Source organism: Acinonyx jubatus, chromosome C2, assembly GCF_027475565.1.
Source record: "Acinonyx jubatus isolate Ajub_Pintada_27869175 chromosome C2, VMU_Ajub_asm_v1.0, whole genome shotgun sequence".
In the NCBI taxonomy this organism is placed as follows: Eukaryota; Metazoa; Chordata; class Mammalia; order Carnivora; family Felidae; genus Acinonyx; species Acinonyx jubatus.
In genome coordinates, this window is record NC_069384.1 from 134,081,229 (window position 1) to 134,096,338 (window position 15,110).

Consider the following 15,110-nt stretch of genomic DNA (forward strand, 5'->3'; position numbering starts at 1 on the left):
GGCTGTTTCTGAGCAGAAAAGGTAAAAATTTTCTAGAAAAACCCATTTTCTAGAATTAACTTTACCCTATTTTCTAGAATTGTTTTTCTAGAATTAACCCATTCTGGCTGGAAGTAGAGAACAAGTCACTTCTTTACAGAGGGAATACAAGATGTATTGAATGGAGTCTATCATTGAGAACCAGTTTTAATCCTTAGCTTCCCACCTTGGGCAGGAAGCTAAAGTTCTCCAGGCTTCAGTGTTCTCACAGGAGAAGTGGGACCAGTACAAGGATGAAATGAGTTAGATGTGGATTGACATTTGCCTTCTCTTCTTTTTTTTCTTCGATACCTTTCCATTTCTTCTTCCATTCCCTTAGTGCCTAGAAGTTGACAATGAGTAGTACCTCACCATTCGAGTGGGAAAGTGGTGCTGTGTATTAGAAGTCAGCCCAGAGGCGCCTGGGTGGCGCAGTCGGTTAAGCGTCCAACTTCAGCCAGGTCAAGATCTCGCGGTCCGTGAGTTCGAGCCCTGCGTCGGGCTCTGGGCTGATGGCTCAGAGCCTGGAGCCTGTTTCCGATTCTGTGTCTCCCTCTCTCTCTGCCCCTCCCGTTCATGCTCTGTCTCTCTCTGTCCCAAAAATAAATAAACGTTGAAAAAAAAAATTAAAAAAAAAAAAAAAAAGAAGTCAGCCCAAAGGACCTGGGTCTTTCCCAATATTGAGATTCCCTCTGATGATCTACGAAAGCTTTTTGCTAAGGAAGCATTTAGAAAAATAATCAACTGTCTAAAGTAGAAACACATTTAGATCCTACTGTTTACTGGCTTCAAAACTGAATGTGCACAAAAGGATGACCTAGAAACAAGCAGGAAAAAGCTGTGTGGCATTTAGATGCATATCACATATGCATAATTGATTCCTCAAAAGGTTAAATACTCTTAGCATATGTAGGGATAGTGGTATATCCATGATGGATTCATAATTATTATGGCAATGGCTTTGTTTTACAGAATTCTAAAGTAAATGCCATGTTTCTTTGGAAATTCCAGGACTGGCATTCAGAAAAGCATATGTTTCCAAGTAGATAGCAGGGTAAAAGGAGCTACTCTTTCCCAAACAGAAGGACTATTCATGTAGCTAGTACGCTAAGCTTTATGAGGCACTGACTGCCACTAAATTCTCTTTGGAATTGAAATGCAATTACATATCGAGGACAAGTGCTAAATATAAACAGAAAAGGCCAAATACATGACTATTTTTTTGCTTTGTTTTTGCAGTATATTTGCAGGAAGAATTCAATACCCCAAACACACTCTAATCCTTAATTGAAACACACAGGCAATTTGGTGAAGCCTTTAGCAGCCTTTTTCAAAAGCTTATTGTAGCTTGCGAAACTGGTCTTTTCTTACATAAACAATTGTAAGGATGCTAAGGAAATTAATAAAAGAACCAAGTCACTAAGAAATATGTAGAATGAAATACTATAATGTATGCCATAAAGTCAGAAAAAAATTGGAGTATGTTGTCTGAGGATACATACGTAAGCGGTAAAAACTGTATGAATGGGAATGGGTATTACAAAAATTCAAATTTGGGGTTTCTTCTTTGGGGAAGGAGGGAAATACAGTCTGTGCGGTACCCACAGGGGTTTTTGCTGGATGTATGATCTATGGGTGTTCATTGCTGATGTTAAATATTGTTATGTAATTTTTTAGGTAAGTTACATTTCTTAATCTGTAAGAATGGAAAAGTCAAAAGAACACAGTGAAGAAAAGCACAAATTAGGTTGGTAAAAAAAAAAAAAGTAAGATAGTAATAATGATAAAAAGTAAATTTATTAATCTTGGGTTGATCAAAGTATCCTCATATTGTACTTTTAAAAGATTTAAATACATGCCATGCGCAAGACACAACCACAATAGATCTCTAGAAGGGCTGGAAATGGAAAGATGAGAAAGGGTATAGCAGATAGATACTGATGAAGTTTTGGGGTGATGATGTGGTGGTTCGGATCTGATGGCCGAGAAAGAATTCTGGAAGACATCCCTGGGGCAAAAAGGTGATTTTATTAAAGCCTGGGTCAGGACCCGTGGGCAGAAGAGCTGCTGCATGCACTGGATTGTGGCAGGCCACTCATTACATACTCTCAGGCTGGCAGAGCGTCAGGGAGAGAGTGTTCTGGAAGCAAGGTTTCCAGGATCTTGAGGGGCTAGCTATTGCTAAGGAAATGCCACTTACTACCATTTAATAAGACCTCAGTCATGAGTCCCTTCGGATGAATATGGGGTGGGGGTCATAAGCTCGGAGTATGATTGCCAGCGTATATCTTGGGGGAGTTGAGATAAAGGAAGTTTCCAAAGGAATGTTGCTAGGTTAAATTAGACTTACAGGTTCCTGGGGCGGGGGCATGGTCAGGATAACGTGAAGTCAAGATTCCCTTTTGCCCCTAGCAAAGTGTCATCATCATCAAGGCAGATGAGCTCCTAGAGGGAGGTCACTCTGCTGGTTTCAAGGAGTTGTCAGTGGGCTCTAGGCAGTAAGGGAATTTAATTTTGCATTTGCCTTGGTTTCCCACATCACCATGGCAAGCACTTAAACCCCCTTTCCCTTGTTCTTGGGTAGCCAGGAGCGTCGGAGGAATATCACACAGATCCCGCTTGGGTGGGGGTGGTGTGCCAGCCTGTGTTCTGCCCTCAGCTGCCCTATGCTCCCTCATCAAATACTAACAGAAGAAAGCTATTGTAGCCCTTTAAATAACAGGGAAACCGGACGTTAGGATAAAATGTAGTGTTGTTTATTCTCTCTGTGTCTTCAATTACTCTTTCTCCATCCTGAGGCCATTTTATCCAGGCGTCTCCTTCTGAACTTGCAAGACTTTTGATAAATCATTTCTGCCTATTTCTTATTCCAAGCTAACCATTTTCAAAGCTTAGAATCTTTAATCTCTCAACTCTGGTAGTACTTATTATCTGAGTACCATTGATTTGGTACTAATCATAGGCTCTGTTTTAATGTTATTGGTATTCACGCATTTCTTCAATTAAATTGTTATAATCTAGAGCTATAGATTATACCTTCTTCGTCTTTTAACACCCAGCATCACCTCCTCCTAAGATTTGCCATGCAGTAGAATCCAGTCAATAAACATGTAGAAAGTCAGTAGAAAGTCAATAAACATGTCAGCGCAACTGAAAAATGGCTTCTGAAAGTGCATTAAAAGCTGTTTTAGGATGTTTGAGTGCTTTGGCAATGCTGTGTATTTACATTTTTTTAATTTAACATAATTTCTTTTTTTAAAGTTTATTTATTTTGAGAGAGAGAGAGAGAAAGGATGAGTGGTGGAAGGACAGAGAGAGAGAGAGAGAGAGAGAGAAGAGAGCAAGAATCCCAAGCAGGCTCCACACTGTCAGCACAGAGCCTGATGTGGGGCTTGATATGGGCCTCAAACCCATGAACCATGAAAACATGACCTGAGCCCAAGTCAGATGCTTAACCGACTGAGCCACCCAGGTGCCCCTATATTTACATTTTCTAAACAATCTCTCAGCCAAAGTTCTCTAATGGAGACAGAAAGAGACACTATGGTTAGAGAGTGACCAGGAGCTGTGTAGAGTTGGTAAGGTGAAGACCATAGCCTGGTAGGAGGGTGCCCACCTCTGGACCTAGCTGGGAACTCCTGCAGGTTCATTAACTGATCTTTAAGGGTGGAGACTGCATCCAATAAACTTTTTATCTCTACACCTGGAACAAAGTCCAACATGTAGTACATGGTCGATAAATGCTTTTGCAAGGTATGAGAGAATTAAATTTTAGTCTGGGATAATTTAATTCACTCCCATGGCTTCAAAAGCGCAGGTCTTTAGCTCTGGCTTTTCTCCACAGCGGGGAGGGTGAGTGGGAGGGTAGAGGAGCCAGCCCAGCCCAGGCAGGATGCAGATGTTAGCACTAGAATTTGTACTCTGGGCTTAGGGGCTGATTGGAGCAAAGCTGGATAGAGTGGATTTGGTTCTGCCAGCTGATAGTGGACTATGTTTAAAAGGCCACGAGGAAGCCCATGGAATAGATCTTCAGTGCTTGTCCCGCTGGCCATTGAGAAGTAGCTGGGGTTCCTGCCTTCTCAAGGCATGCAAGATAGGCTGTCTGTTGCAAACCTTGTTTAAACATAGTGGTTTTTGAATCGGCAATATATAAAGCATAGTGTATAAAAATCAAAGGGTAGAGTGGGTATATGGTAAAAATAAGTGTGCCTACCACTTTTGCCCAAAGTTACTCTCTCTAAAGACATCTACGGTTACCAAGTCATTCCATTGAGGTTTCGGTACGCACAAACATTTCACATGTAGATATACATATACTTGTTTCTGTTTCTATATTTTCAGACAAATAGTTCATCTGATAGCATATTATATTGAATCTTGATTTTTTTCATTTAAGACATTATGCTGGAATTCTTTCCATTTTTTCTTGTATTATTTTAAAGAATCCCAGCCTCTAATATTGTCTGATATACTGTCCAATATTGGTTTCATGAGAAAATGAATGAATGATTTAATAATAGTTTCTAATTCATTCTGAACCTAGAGTCACCAACCATCAGATTTTATAAAATGCCTTATCTTACAGCCCATCTTTAATTTGCATCTTTTTGCTTATAAGTATCCTATCGAAACCTCAAAAAGTCTCAAAATTCATCCGGCAGGAATCTTCCTTGAATATTGCCTCTCACACTGTCCTCCAGGAGTTATCTTCAAGCACTTAACACTTTGTTATTTTTGATTGTCCTTTAATTCCTATTTGTTAACATCATAACCATAAAGGTGTGTGTAATACTCAACAGCTTTTATTGAATACTTAATTGTGCCAGACATTTCACTAAGCACTTTAGGTGCATTTCCCATTAATCCCTACAACACACCTTTCTCTCCCTTTAGTGGGAAAATTCCAAGTTGTGGTCCTCTGTCACTTGCAGGGTCTGTATGATTGAGCCTCAGCTGCCATGGCAGTAAAACCCTTTTCTCCTACTCTTTATTACCTTTCCTCCCTTCCCTCTCTCAATTCTCCAATTGCTTCCTTCCTGAAATCACCTGGCAAATAAGTGACTTACACTCACATCCTCCTTCAGGGTCTGCTTTTCGGGAAATGAAATGTCAAGAAACTGAAGTTTAGCGTGTGAATAACTTGTTCAAGTTTATCAATACATCGAGTGGCAGGTTGAGGATTTGAGCCCAAAGCCACACCCAAAAGTGCCCTACATGACTGCTAACTAGAGAGTACGTGCCTCGAAGCAGACCAATGAATCCTGACTTCCCTCTGTAGTGTGTTTCAAAATGCAAGCCAGCGTCAGAGCTTAATACTTCTGCTGGTCATTGCCATTTTGTTTTGGACAGTCTCTTTCCCGCCCTGGCACACCAGGACATGCATTTTAGGCACGGTTAAGCTAAACCCGTGTCCTCTTCATTTGTTACTGAAACTGTGATTTATGAAACAGTTCCTCGTGCTCGTGTAGTGGCTGAATGTCCTCTTGTCATTCTACAGACAGCAACTTCATCCTCGCGAACGCCCAGGTGGCCAAGGGGTTCCCCATAGTCTACTGTTCTGATGGCTTCTGTGAGCTGGCTGGATTCGCCCGGACTGAAGTCATGCAGAAGAGTTGCAGCTGCAAATTCTTATTTGGAGTCGAAACCAACGAGCAGCTGATGCTTCAAATAGAAAAGTCGCTGGAGGAGAAAACAGAATTCAAAGGAGAAATTATGTTCTACAAGAAGAACGGTGAGTGCCTTTCTTAGACTGGTGCTCATTGGGCAGTTGTGAAGGGTCACCCTCTCCCAACTCAGTAATTACTTCATAACTCCCATTAAGGCTTAATGGTATTTCATGTAAATATAGGCTGTTACTGAAGTTCTGCTAGTGACTCGGGCAATAGCCTTGTTTTAGCCATTAGCAGCGTAAACTGCTTGAAAACTTAGCATTAGAATTATGACTGCTCAATGTTAATATATTAACTGAGTGAATATAAGTTAAAATAAAGTGTGTTACAGTTTTACTATGGTCATTCTTAAAATACATAGTAGATACAGTAGTTGTTAATATAGTATAAATAGATGATCTTATCCGGGGATGTTTTCCAAATTGTATGCCTTTCAGAACCACATCTCAACCACAGTCATTAAGGACAGAGATCCGGTGTTCACTGGCAGAAAAGGAAGTTAATTTAAAGCACATCAGCATAGGCATTTTTCTCTTCCAGTTCACTGGCCCCAGAGCCTTTCTCACTACCTTTTTATTTTTTTATTTAAAAAAAATGTTTTTTAAATGTTTTTATTTATTTTTGAGGCAGAGAGAGACAGAGCATGTACAGGGGAGGGGCAGAAAGAGAGGGAGACACAGAGTCTGAAGCAGGCTCCAGTTTCTGAGCCATCAGCACAGAGCCCAACGTGGGGCTCGAACTCACAGACCGCGAGATCGTGACCTGAGCCGAAGTCGGACGCTTAACCGACTGAGCCACCCAGGCGCCCCTCTCGCTACCTTTTTAAAGACAAACTAAGAGACACATGGTATAATTCAAGGTGGGAGTAAATTTGCCTGGCTCAAAACTGCCACTGAGGAAATATGAAGCATTTTCTTGTGGTTGCAGTTTTGTGACTCTTCTCTAAATAAAAGAAGATCGCTAGGGATGGGTGTAGTATCTGCAGTGCTTGGGTCCTATGTAGGAATCAGTATCATTATCTCATGGGCCCTGGTGGTTGGGATGAATCCAAGAGGCATTATTTTGGGGAAATGCTAAATCAAAATTAGAACAAATTGCCATTTTTCAGTTTCTAAAATTTTATCTCTTTCTTTAGTAGTCTTCCCTAAAGTAACATAGCCTTCTGAGATTTATCTGGGCACATGGTTGCCAAGGTAGAGAATAGATTTCCCAGCCTCTTTTGCAGTTGGGCTGGACATGTGACAAAGTTTTGGGCCAGTAATACGCAAGAGAATGATTTGTGCAACCTTTAGGAAAAATCCCTAAAGAAATACAATTGTGTGCCCTCTAATTTTTCTTCTCCTTTCCCATGATGTTACAGACTAAATGATGTATCCTCAGAATTCATATGTTGAAGCCCTAACCCCCAATGGGACTGTATTTGGAGATGGGGCCTTTAACGAGGTGATTACGGTCAAATGAGATTGTAAGGGTGGGGCCCTAATCCAATACGATTGGTGCCCTTATAAGAACAAGAGATACCAAGGATACGGGCATACAGGAAAGGTGATGCAAACACACAGAGAGAAGGCCACTGTCTGCAGGCCAATGAGAGAGGCCTCAATAAAACAATGCTGTCAGCACCTGATCTCCGTTTTCAGCTTCCAGACCATGAGAAAATAAATTTCTGTTGAAGCCACCCTGTCTGTGGCACTTTGTTAGGGCAGCCCCAGCAAAGCAATGCATGTGGGTCAGAACGTTAAGGCAAAGCTGGAAAGCCAGCTTCCACTGTTTGCAAAGGTCAACATCATAGAGGAGCGCAGAGTAACAGGATGAAAGGAGCCATCCTCCCCCACCCCAGACAGAAGCTCGTACATGCCCATCTTATTTGAATCATTTCACTTGGGGGTCGTTTTGTTACAACGTCTAAATTGCGTTCTAACGCAGGGTTTCTCAACCTTGGTGGCGTTGACATTTTGGGTCGGTAATCATTTGTTGTGGAAGGCTGTCCTGTGCATGGCAGATGATAAGGAGCATTTCAGGCCTCTATATTTTGCTCTCAACACTTAGTATTGGGGTCATTGTCAGGCAGAGAAGTGAGGGCCTAAACATGGGAACTTCATCTTCTTTTATAACGGGTTTGTCTTTGGAAGATATTCTTTGCGCGTGTGAATTTTGGATTCACGGCGGGCATGAAATATTGGAGAGTACCATCCTGGGAGGCACAGAATATCCAATGCTTTGGTATTAGGAACATAGTTCAGACCATTGTGTCCTTCCTAGTGTCAATAGATAAGGCCTACGTAGCAAATATGATAAAATGAAAGGACTCCGGTTCTAATTATAGCACAATCATTGAAGAGAGCCTGAGATTAAAAAAAAAAAGTGGAAGATGCCACTGAGAATGCAGACTGGTAGGGAGTGATAAAACCACCATCTGGTGGAACAAAGAGAAAAGGGATATCTTTTTTCTAAAATATCTGCTGACAGCAGACTTGTCCTTCTCAGGATAGGCACCTTGGATAGATGACTCCAAATCCATCTGGGTGTCTCCCTTTTTCAGCCACCTCTAAAGTTCTGAATGTAGCAGCACTGAGGAAAGTTCAGGCCAAGGAGGAGAAGCCCCAAAAATGGAGATTTGAGAGGCCAGAAAAGTGGAAATTATGGAGCACAGGGTGGGAATTTCCTGAGTTCAATGTTTTATAGGATGTCTGCAGCCTTGGACCTCTTTGGATGGAAATCATTAAAAGCATCAGTTGCCTCTATGCCATTCAATATGGAAAATTGTCTGACGTTGTGAGCAAACAAATTGATCCAGTTACAAGTGGTTGAAAATTGCTGCCTCTCCTATGATAATCGTGCTGTATTTTCGCTATTTTTAGAAGAATCTGTCTGCACACACAACAGTGAACCGTTGAAGGCACAATCTGTGCATTAGTTTACTCTGCATCTCCAGCGTGTAGAGCTTGAGCTCAGAGCAGTGTCCATCAAATGTTCATTCCTCAGTAAATGCTTGCTGAATGGAATTGAAATGGAACATTAGAGGGACCTATGGATACTTCAGAGACTGTCTGGATTTCTGATTTTTAAAAATAAGCTATGCCCTCAAGGGTCCTCCTTCTCTCCTCCAAAGCTCCTTTCTTTTAACTTACTTTCGAAAGTAGTGCTTGTTTCTTATTCTGGCCTGATACATTTTGACCATCTGTGACTGAGCTTCTTTGCTTACTGGCCCCTCAGTGTTGCACTGACCTCATGGGACAACACTGCCTTTTCTCTTCCTGCTCAGGCCTATAATAACCTGACCGGAGGCTGGTGATGTGCATCAGAATACTCTCAAGGTTTTAGGGCATCTCATGGGACTTATCGTAAAGGAAGACACACTACGATCCTATAGCAAATGTGCCTATTTACTGAGTTCAGAGGAAAATAAAAAGAGGAAGTTCTTACTGACATTACCCACCTGTCAGAACCCCAGCTCCTAGTCATGTCTTGAGTCTGTAAGTCTGCCTCCTACCTCTCTCTACTCCCCCCCCTCCATTAAAGATCCTTCTTTCATACTTTATGAAGTATGCTTCATAAAGCATGAAGGTTGAATGCTCTAGTCCTCTTTAGGAAAACCTTACTGTCTACCCACTAGACTGGTCCTCCTTGAAGGGTGTATTGTCCTCTCCTGACTAGAGAAAAGTGTGGGACACAGCATTCTCCAGAATTCATCCTGCAATGCAGAGTAATTCAGCCTAAATAAAAATAAAATAAAACCATAAAGGGATGGAGAAGAATAGGTTTCATCTGATCCCTTTCCTTATCTCTGCTCCAACATTTTGCTCCCTTCTCTCTGGGTTATTGTGGTTTCTTCTAGGTAACTGATAGAAAATAGACATATCTAGAGGGGTGTCTGGGTGGCTCAGTTGGCTCAACATCTGACTTCGGCTCAGATCATGATCTCACGGCTCATGGATTTGAGCACCACATCACGGAGCCTGCTTGGGATTCCTTCTCTCTCCTCTCTTCCTATGTGCATTCTCCCTCTCTCAAAATAAATAAATAAACTTCAAAAAAATAGAAAACAGACATACGTAGAAGTATATGTACACACACAGCTCTCTGAAAATATAGTCATCAAAGAGAATATAGTCTTTTAAAAGGTCAATAATTATGACAGCTAGAAGAATAATAATGGCTAACACTTAAACAATATTTAGTACGTGCTAAGAACTTTCTCACATACTTAACTTTTACTTATATTAGCCTATTTAATCCTAGAACTTTTTAAAAAATAGATACTCTTATATTATCATATTGCAGATGAGGAGACCAATATACAGAAAGAATAAGTTTTTTTTAATTAAGTAGTAATTAGGAAGACAAATAGTTTCACAGGTAAACATAACATAAATCTACAGTTATGGTGCACATAACAAAATGTAGAATTGTCAAATTAGTCTACATCTGAAACTAATAAGGCATTATGTGTCAACCATACTTTAGTAAAATCATCTATTTTCAAAAAAATGAAGTGATTGTATAATTACCGTAAAGCACTAATCATCCACTTCTAGAAATTGTTCATTACTGCATTGTCATATTGTGTATGATTGTATTTGGAATTTGACTTATTTCAAGTAAAATACCTAAGTAAAAGTCAGACGTAAAAAAGCATAATATGTAAACTTGTCTTTGTCTAAAATAGAGATAGTAATATTTTACACTTTCACATTCAGACGGAGTTGACATTTCTCCTCACTTGTCCTCCCTCTAGGTAGTCAAGGGTCTACCCATATATCAGAAATAGATGCCTTTTCAAAAAGCAGACTCCTCCACTTTTGTGGGTTTTTTTTTTTTTAATGTTTTTGAGAGAGAGAAAGAGAGAGAGTGCAAGCAGAGGAGGAGCAGAGAGAGGGAGACACAGAATCCAAAGTAGGCTCCAGGCTCTGAGCTGTCAGTACAGAACCTGATGTGGTGCTCTAACTCATGAGCTCCGGGATCCTGACCTGAGTCGAAGTTGGATGCTTAACCTGCTGAGCCACCCTCCAGTTTTGTTGATATCAAAAGGCATTAACCAGAACTGTTCTGGGCAAACAGAGGTATGGCTACCCTAACTGAGTGTAATCATTTTATTAATTCTGTGTTCATCCTCTCATTTCTTCTATATGAGTGATACTAATATCTATGTGGTTCTCTCTTTTTCTTACGCACAGCATACTTTGCACACTGTTCTGCACACTGTGTGTCCTGTAGGACTGTGTATACCTTGTCGAACTCTAAGGTTCCTTCTGCCATCACCAGAAAGTTATTTTATGAATCACTTCTTAGTATAGCTACATTTTTGCAACTTTCTGAGGTAGGTTCCCTCTCCTAGGGTGGCCTCTCCTACACTAGTATTTGAAACATTTCCCTTCTTTACCCTGATCTTCATGCTCTGACCAAGTTGAGTTCTGGTTCTAGCAGCTTCCGAGAAAGATTTTCTCGGAGCGTTGAAGGCTCAGGCAGCCCCAACACCATCCTATCTTTGTGTAGCCCACCTGCACTCACCCGAAATGGAGCTCCTTTCTAGTTTCTTTTTGCAAGATTTTAAAAAAATTTTTTTAAAGTTTATTTATTTTGACAGATACAGAGTATGAGCATGAGCTGGGGGAGGAGCAGAGAGAGAGAGAGGGAGACACAGAATCCGAAGCAGGTTCCAGGTTCCAAGCTGTCAGCACAGAGCCTGACACGGGGCTCGGACTCACGAACTGTGAGACCATGACCTGGGAAAGTCAGATGCTTAACCGACTGAGCCACCCAGGCGCCCCTAAGATTTTATTTTTAAATAATCTCTACACCCAACATGGGGCTGAAACTCACAACACCAAGATCAAAAGTCACATATTCCACTGACTGAGCCAACCAGGCGCCCCTCCTTTCTAGTTTTAGTTGTTTTCAGATCTCCAGAGCCCTCCACTCTCAGAGCATTTCTTCTTTTGGAAATGGATAACCTGTTGAAGATTTAAGAGGTTCCAAGCTCCTAGGCCTGTGAGAATTCTCCTTTTCCTGTCCTGTTTTTACCTTGCAGTTGCTACTCCTGCAACGATCTAGCTTCTAAGTCAACTAATCTGTCACAAAGGAGCCAAAAATGTAGTGAGGGAAGATAGTCACTTTAATAAATGGTGTCGGAAAAACTGGATATCCACATACAAAAGGATGAAAACGGACCACAATCTTGTACCATACACAAAAGTCAACTCAAAATGGAATAAAACTTAATTACTGGGGGTATTGCCCCATCACTCTGTATTCTGAGGTTCCGGGGGGCACACTGTTATACAGTTTTGCCATGATTTTGTGGGTGTATTTCTGATTTTGCTACCTTAGTTACTTTAATTTTGTGAAAGGATTGGGGATGTTTCAAAGACCAACAACTCTTCACCACCATTGCTTTTTCACGTAGCTGTTTAAACAATCTCTTTAGACCATGTACAGTTGCTTTGGGGATATAAGCCCAATCTCTGAGAGTTTTCTTCTCCTTCTTTTTTCTTCCTAAATTGCCATTTGTATGGCTGGGGTGTGAGGGGAATATCTGAACCAAAGGCATAGTGAGGAAAGGACCCCTGACCTCTTGTTGACCACTGATTCATGCATGGCCCATCTGTCTGATGCTCTCGCAAGGTGAGCACACCCATCCTTCACACATAGAAGCAAAGGGAGTCTCCGGGGAAATGAACTGGAGCATCCTTTATGCTCTCACATTTCCTCAAAAGTAGGCAGCCACCTCCATGTTGATAAAGAGGTAGTCTGACGAGCAGTTTCTCTCCAGTCCGAAATAGAGAAGGGAAAAGGTCTCCAATATCTTCAATGTTTCCAAAAAAACAATCCAATGCAGCTTCTTTTGTCTTCAAAGCTGTGAAACCTCTGAGTGGAGAGATTATCTCTGGCTTCCCCTACTTGTTCTCATGATCCACAAGCTGAGAAGGGACAGGCTAAGATGTCATCTCATATTGCCATCTTCCAGATTCTAGATTCTGGGTCAAGTTTTTTAATGGTAGAAAGTTGTTTCTTCACTGTCATAGAAGACCATCATGCTTGGCTCTATGGGCCCCAACTGTTAGATGTTAATCTTAGCATATCCTCTCCACAGAAATCTTATCTTTTTAAGCCCATTTTCTTTTATTCATTGATTGATTTTATTTCTTAAAATTTTAATTCTGGCATAGTTAACATAAAGTGTTATATTTCAGGTTTACGATATGGTAACACAGCAATTCCATATTATCACCCAGTGCTCATTCCAAGACAAGTGCACTCCTTAATTCCCATCACCTATCTCACCTATCTCCCCATCCACTTCTCCTCTGGTGACCATCGGTTTGCTCTGTAGAGTTAAGAGTCTGCTTCTTAGCTTTTCTTTCTCTCTCTCTTTTCCCTTTGCTCATTTGTTTTGTTTGTTCTTAATTCCACATGTAAGTGAAATCATATGATATTTGTCTTTCTCAGACTGATTTATTTCCCTTAGCATTACACTCTCTAGCTATTTCCATGTTGTTGCAAATGACCAGATTTCATTCTTTTTAATGGCTGAGTAATACTCCATTGTATCAAGCCCATTTCCATACGAAATAGATCCCAGGAAGAAAAATGTGGGAGGAGAGCACACATTTAAGAAGAAAATGAAAATAACAGTTAATTTTGCAGATACAGTATCGTGATGTGTTAGTTTGCTAGGACTGACCTAACAAAGTACCACACACAAGTGGCTTAGACCAAAGAAATGTATTGTCTCACCATTCTGGGCGCCAGGAGCCCACTATCAAGGGGTCAGCTGAGTTGGTTCTGCTGAGAGTTGTCAGGAAGAATTTGTTCCATGCCTCTGTCCTAGCTTCTGGTGGTTTGCTGGCAATCATTAGTGTTTCTTAGCTTGTAGAAGCATCATCCTGATCTTTACTTTCGTCCTCACATAGCGTTTCCTTCTGTGAGTGGCTATGTCAAGATTTCCCCACTTTTATAAGAATGCTTATCATATCTGATTAGTGCCCACCTTCATGATCCCACTTTAACTTGTTACCTCTGTAAAGACTCTATCTCCAAATAAGGTCATATTCCAAGTTAGGATTCTAACATATCCACCAAAAACACCTGGCTACATTTACATTAGGTATATCACAATTTAAGTGACTTGCCCAAGATCGTAAACTAGTAAATAAAGAAGCCAAGATACATAAACGTTCTTGGACTTCAAGGTCCTTGCTCTTAAGCCACTGGCTCTCTGTAGAAACGGGGATGGGTACCACCTCCCAGGGGCATTTTGCAAATCTCTGGGGATATTTGACTCAAGAAGTTGTTTTGTCATTTAATGGGCAGGAGTCAAGGACCCTAAATGTACTATAATAAACGGGATTGTCTTGCAATTGAAGAATTGCAAGTATTTTCATACTTTGCAAAGTTTCATACTTTGCAAAATTTCCCAAAATTTCCTTGTGTTCTTTTATGGTTTGTTTGTTTGTTTGTTTGTGGTAAGAACACTTAACGTGAGATCTATTCTCTTAACATTATGCAAAGTGAAATAAACCAGTCGTAGAAGGACTGCAGGATTCCATTTTTATTAGGTATCTAAAATAATCAGACTCATAGAAGCAGAGAAAAAATGGTGGTTTCTGAGGGTTAAGGGGAGGAGGAAAAAGGGAGTTGTTCGCTGAGTAGAAAGTTTTAGCTACGCAAGATGAGTAAGTTGGACAGATCTATACCCCAGAGCAGCCACAGTTAACAATACAGTACCGAGTACTGCCTGACTTTGTAATGCCCCATCAGCTTTTCCGGGAAGTAAAGCACTGGTTTGTAATTATCTGAACTTAGAACTTAACACACACTGTTTTGGGGAAGGCTTTAATTTCCCACTGAATTTCCGAGAATAAAACCATAGTGCAGTGAGGAATGATTCAATTTCATCTTGTTCAGAATTTCACCCATTTCTGAAAAATCTCATCACTGACTCACAGGACTTGTCCTGGGTGCAGCAAGCACATGTGCCCGGGCTCTGCACGCAGAGTTCTTACATTCCGGGAGATTCTGTACACGGGTCCAATTATCCAGCTGCCACAGTGCATCTTCTCTTGAAGCCAGTCATGCCTGAGCATTTCGTGTTGAGATGCATACTAGTTTATCAGAGATGGCTTCACTCTGATTTTTCTGTAAGCTTACTGGTAATAACATACAGTATTGCTTTTCTGAAAACAACCTGTATAATATTAATTATGATTTTTTCACTTTTAAATAGAGAAGAGAGAAATACAAGTATTTGTTATAAAAGGGAATCCCAAATCTGATAGTTTTGCATAACTCTTCTCACTCACAAATAAACTCATTCCCAGGTCACCTTCAAGATTTGCCGTCTGTTTCCACGTACCTTCTGAACTATTGCTTAATGTTTTTCTTTATTTTTTACTTTTTTACTTTAGGGAGAGAGAGAGCGTG

General features: G+C 40.7%; 1 protein-coding gene across 1 annotated transcript in view; it reads left to right on the forward strand.

The window, feature by feature from the left end:
- Positions 1–15,110, forward strand: part of KCNH8 (potassium voltage-gated channel subfamily H member 8) — a 352,744-nt gene that overhangs the window by 111,162 nt on the left and 226,472 nt on the right. Inside the window, exon 2 of the mRNA XM_053221505.1 lies at positions 5,516–5,749. Coding sequence (XP_053077480.1) covers positions 5,516–5,749 — 234 coding nt within the window. The remainder of the gene's footprint in view (positions 1–5,515; positions 5,750–15,110) is intronic.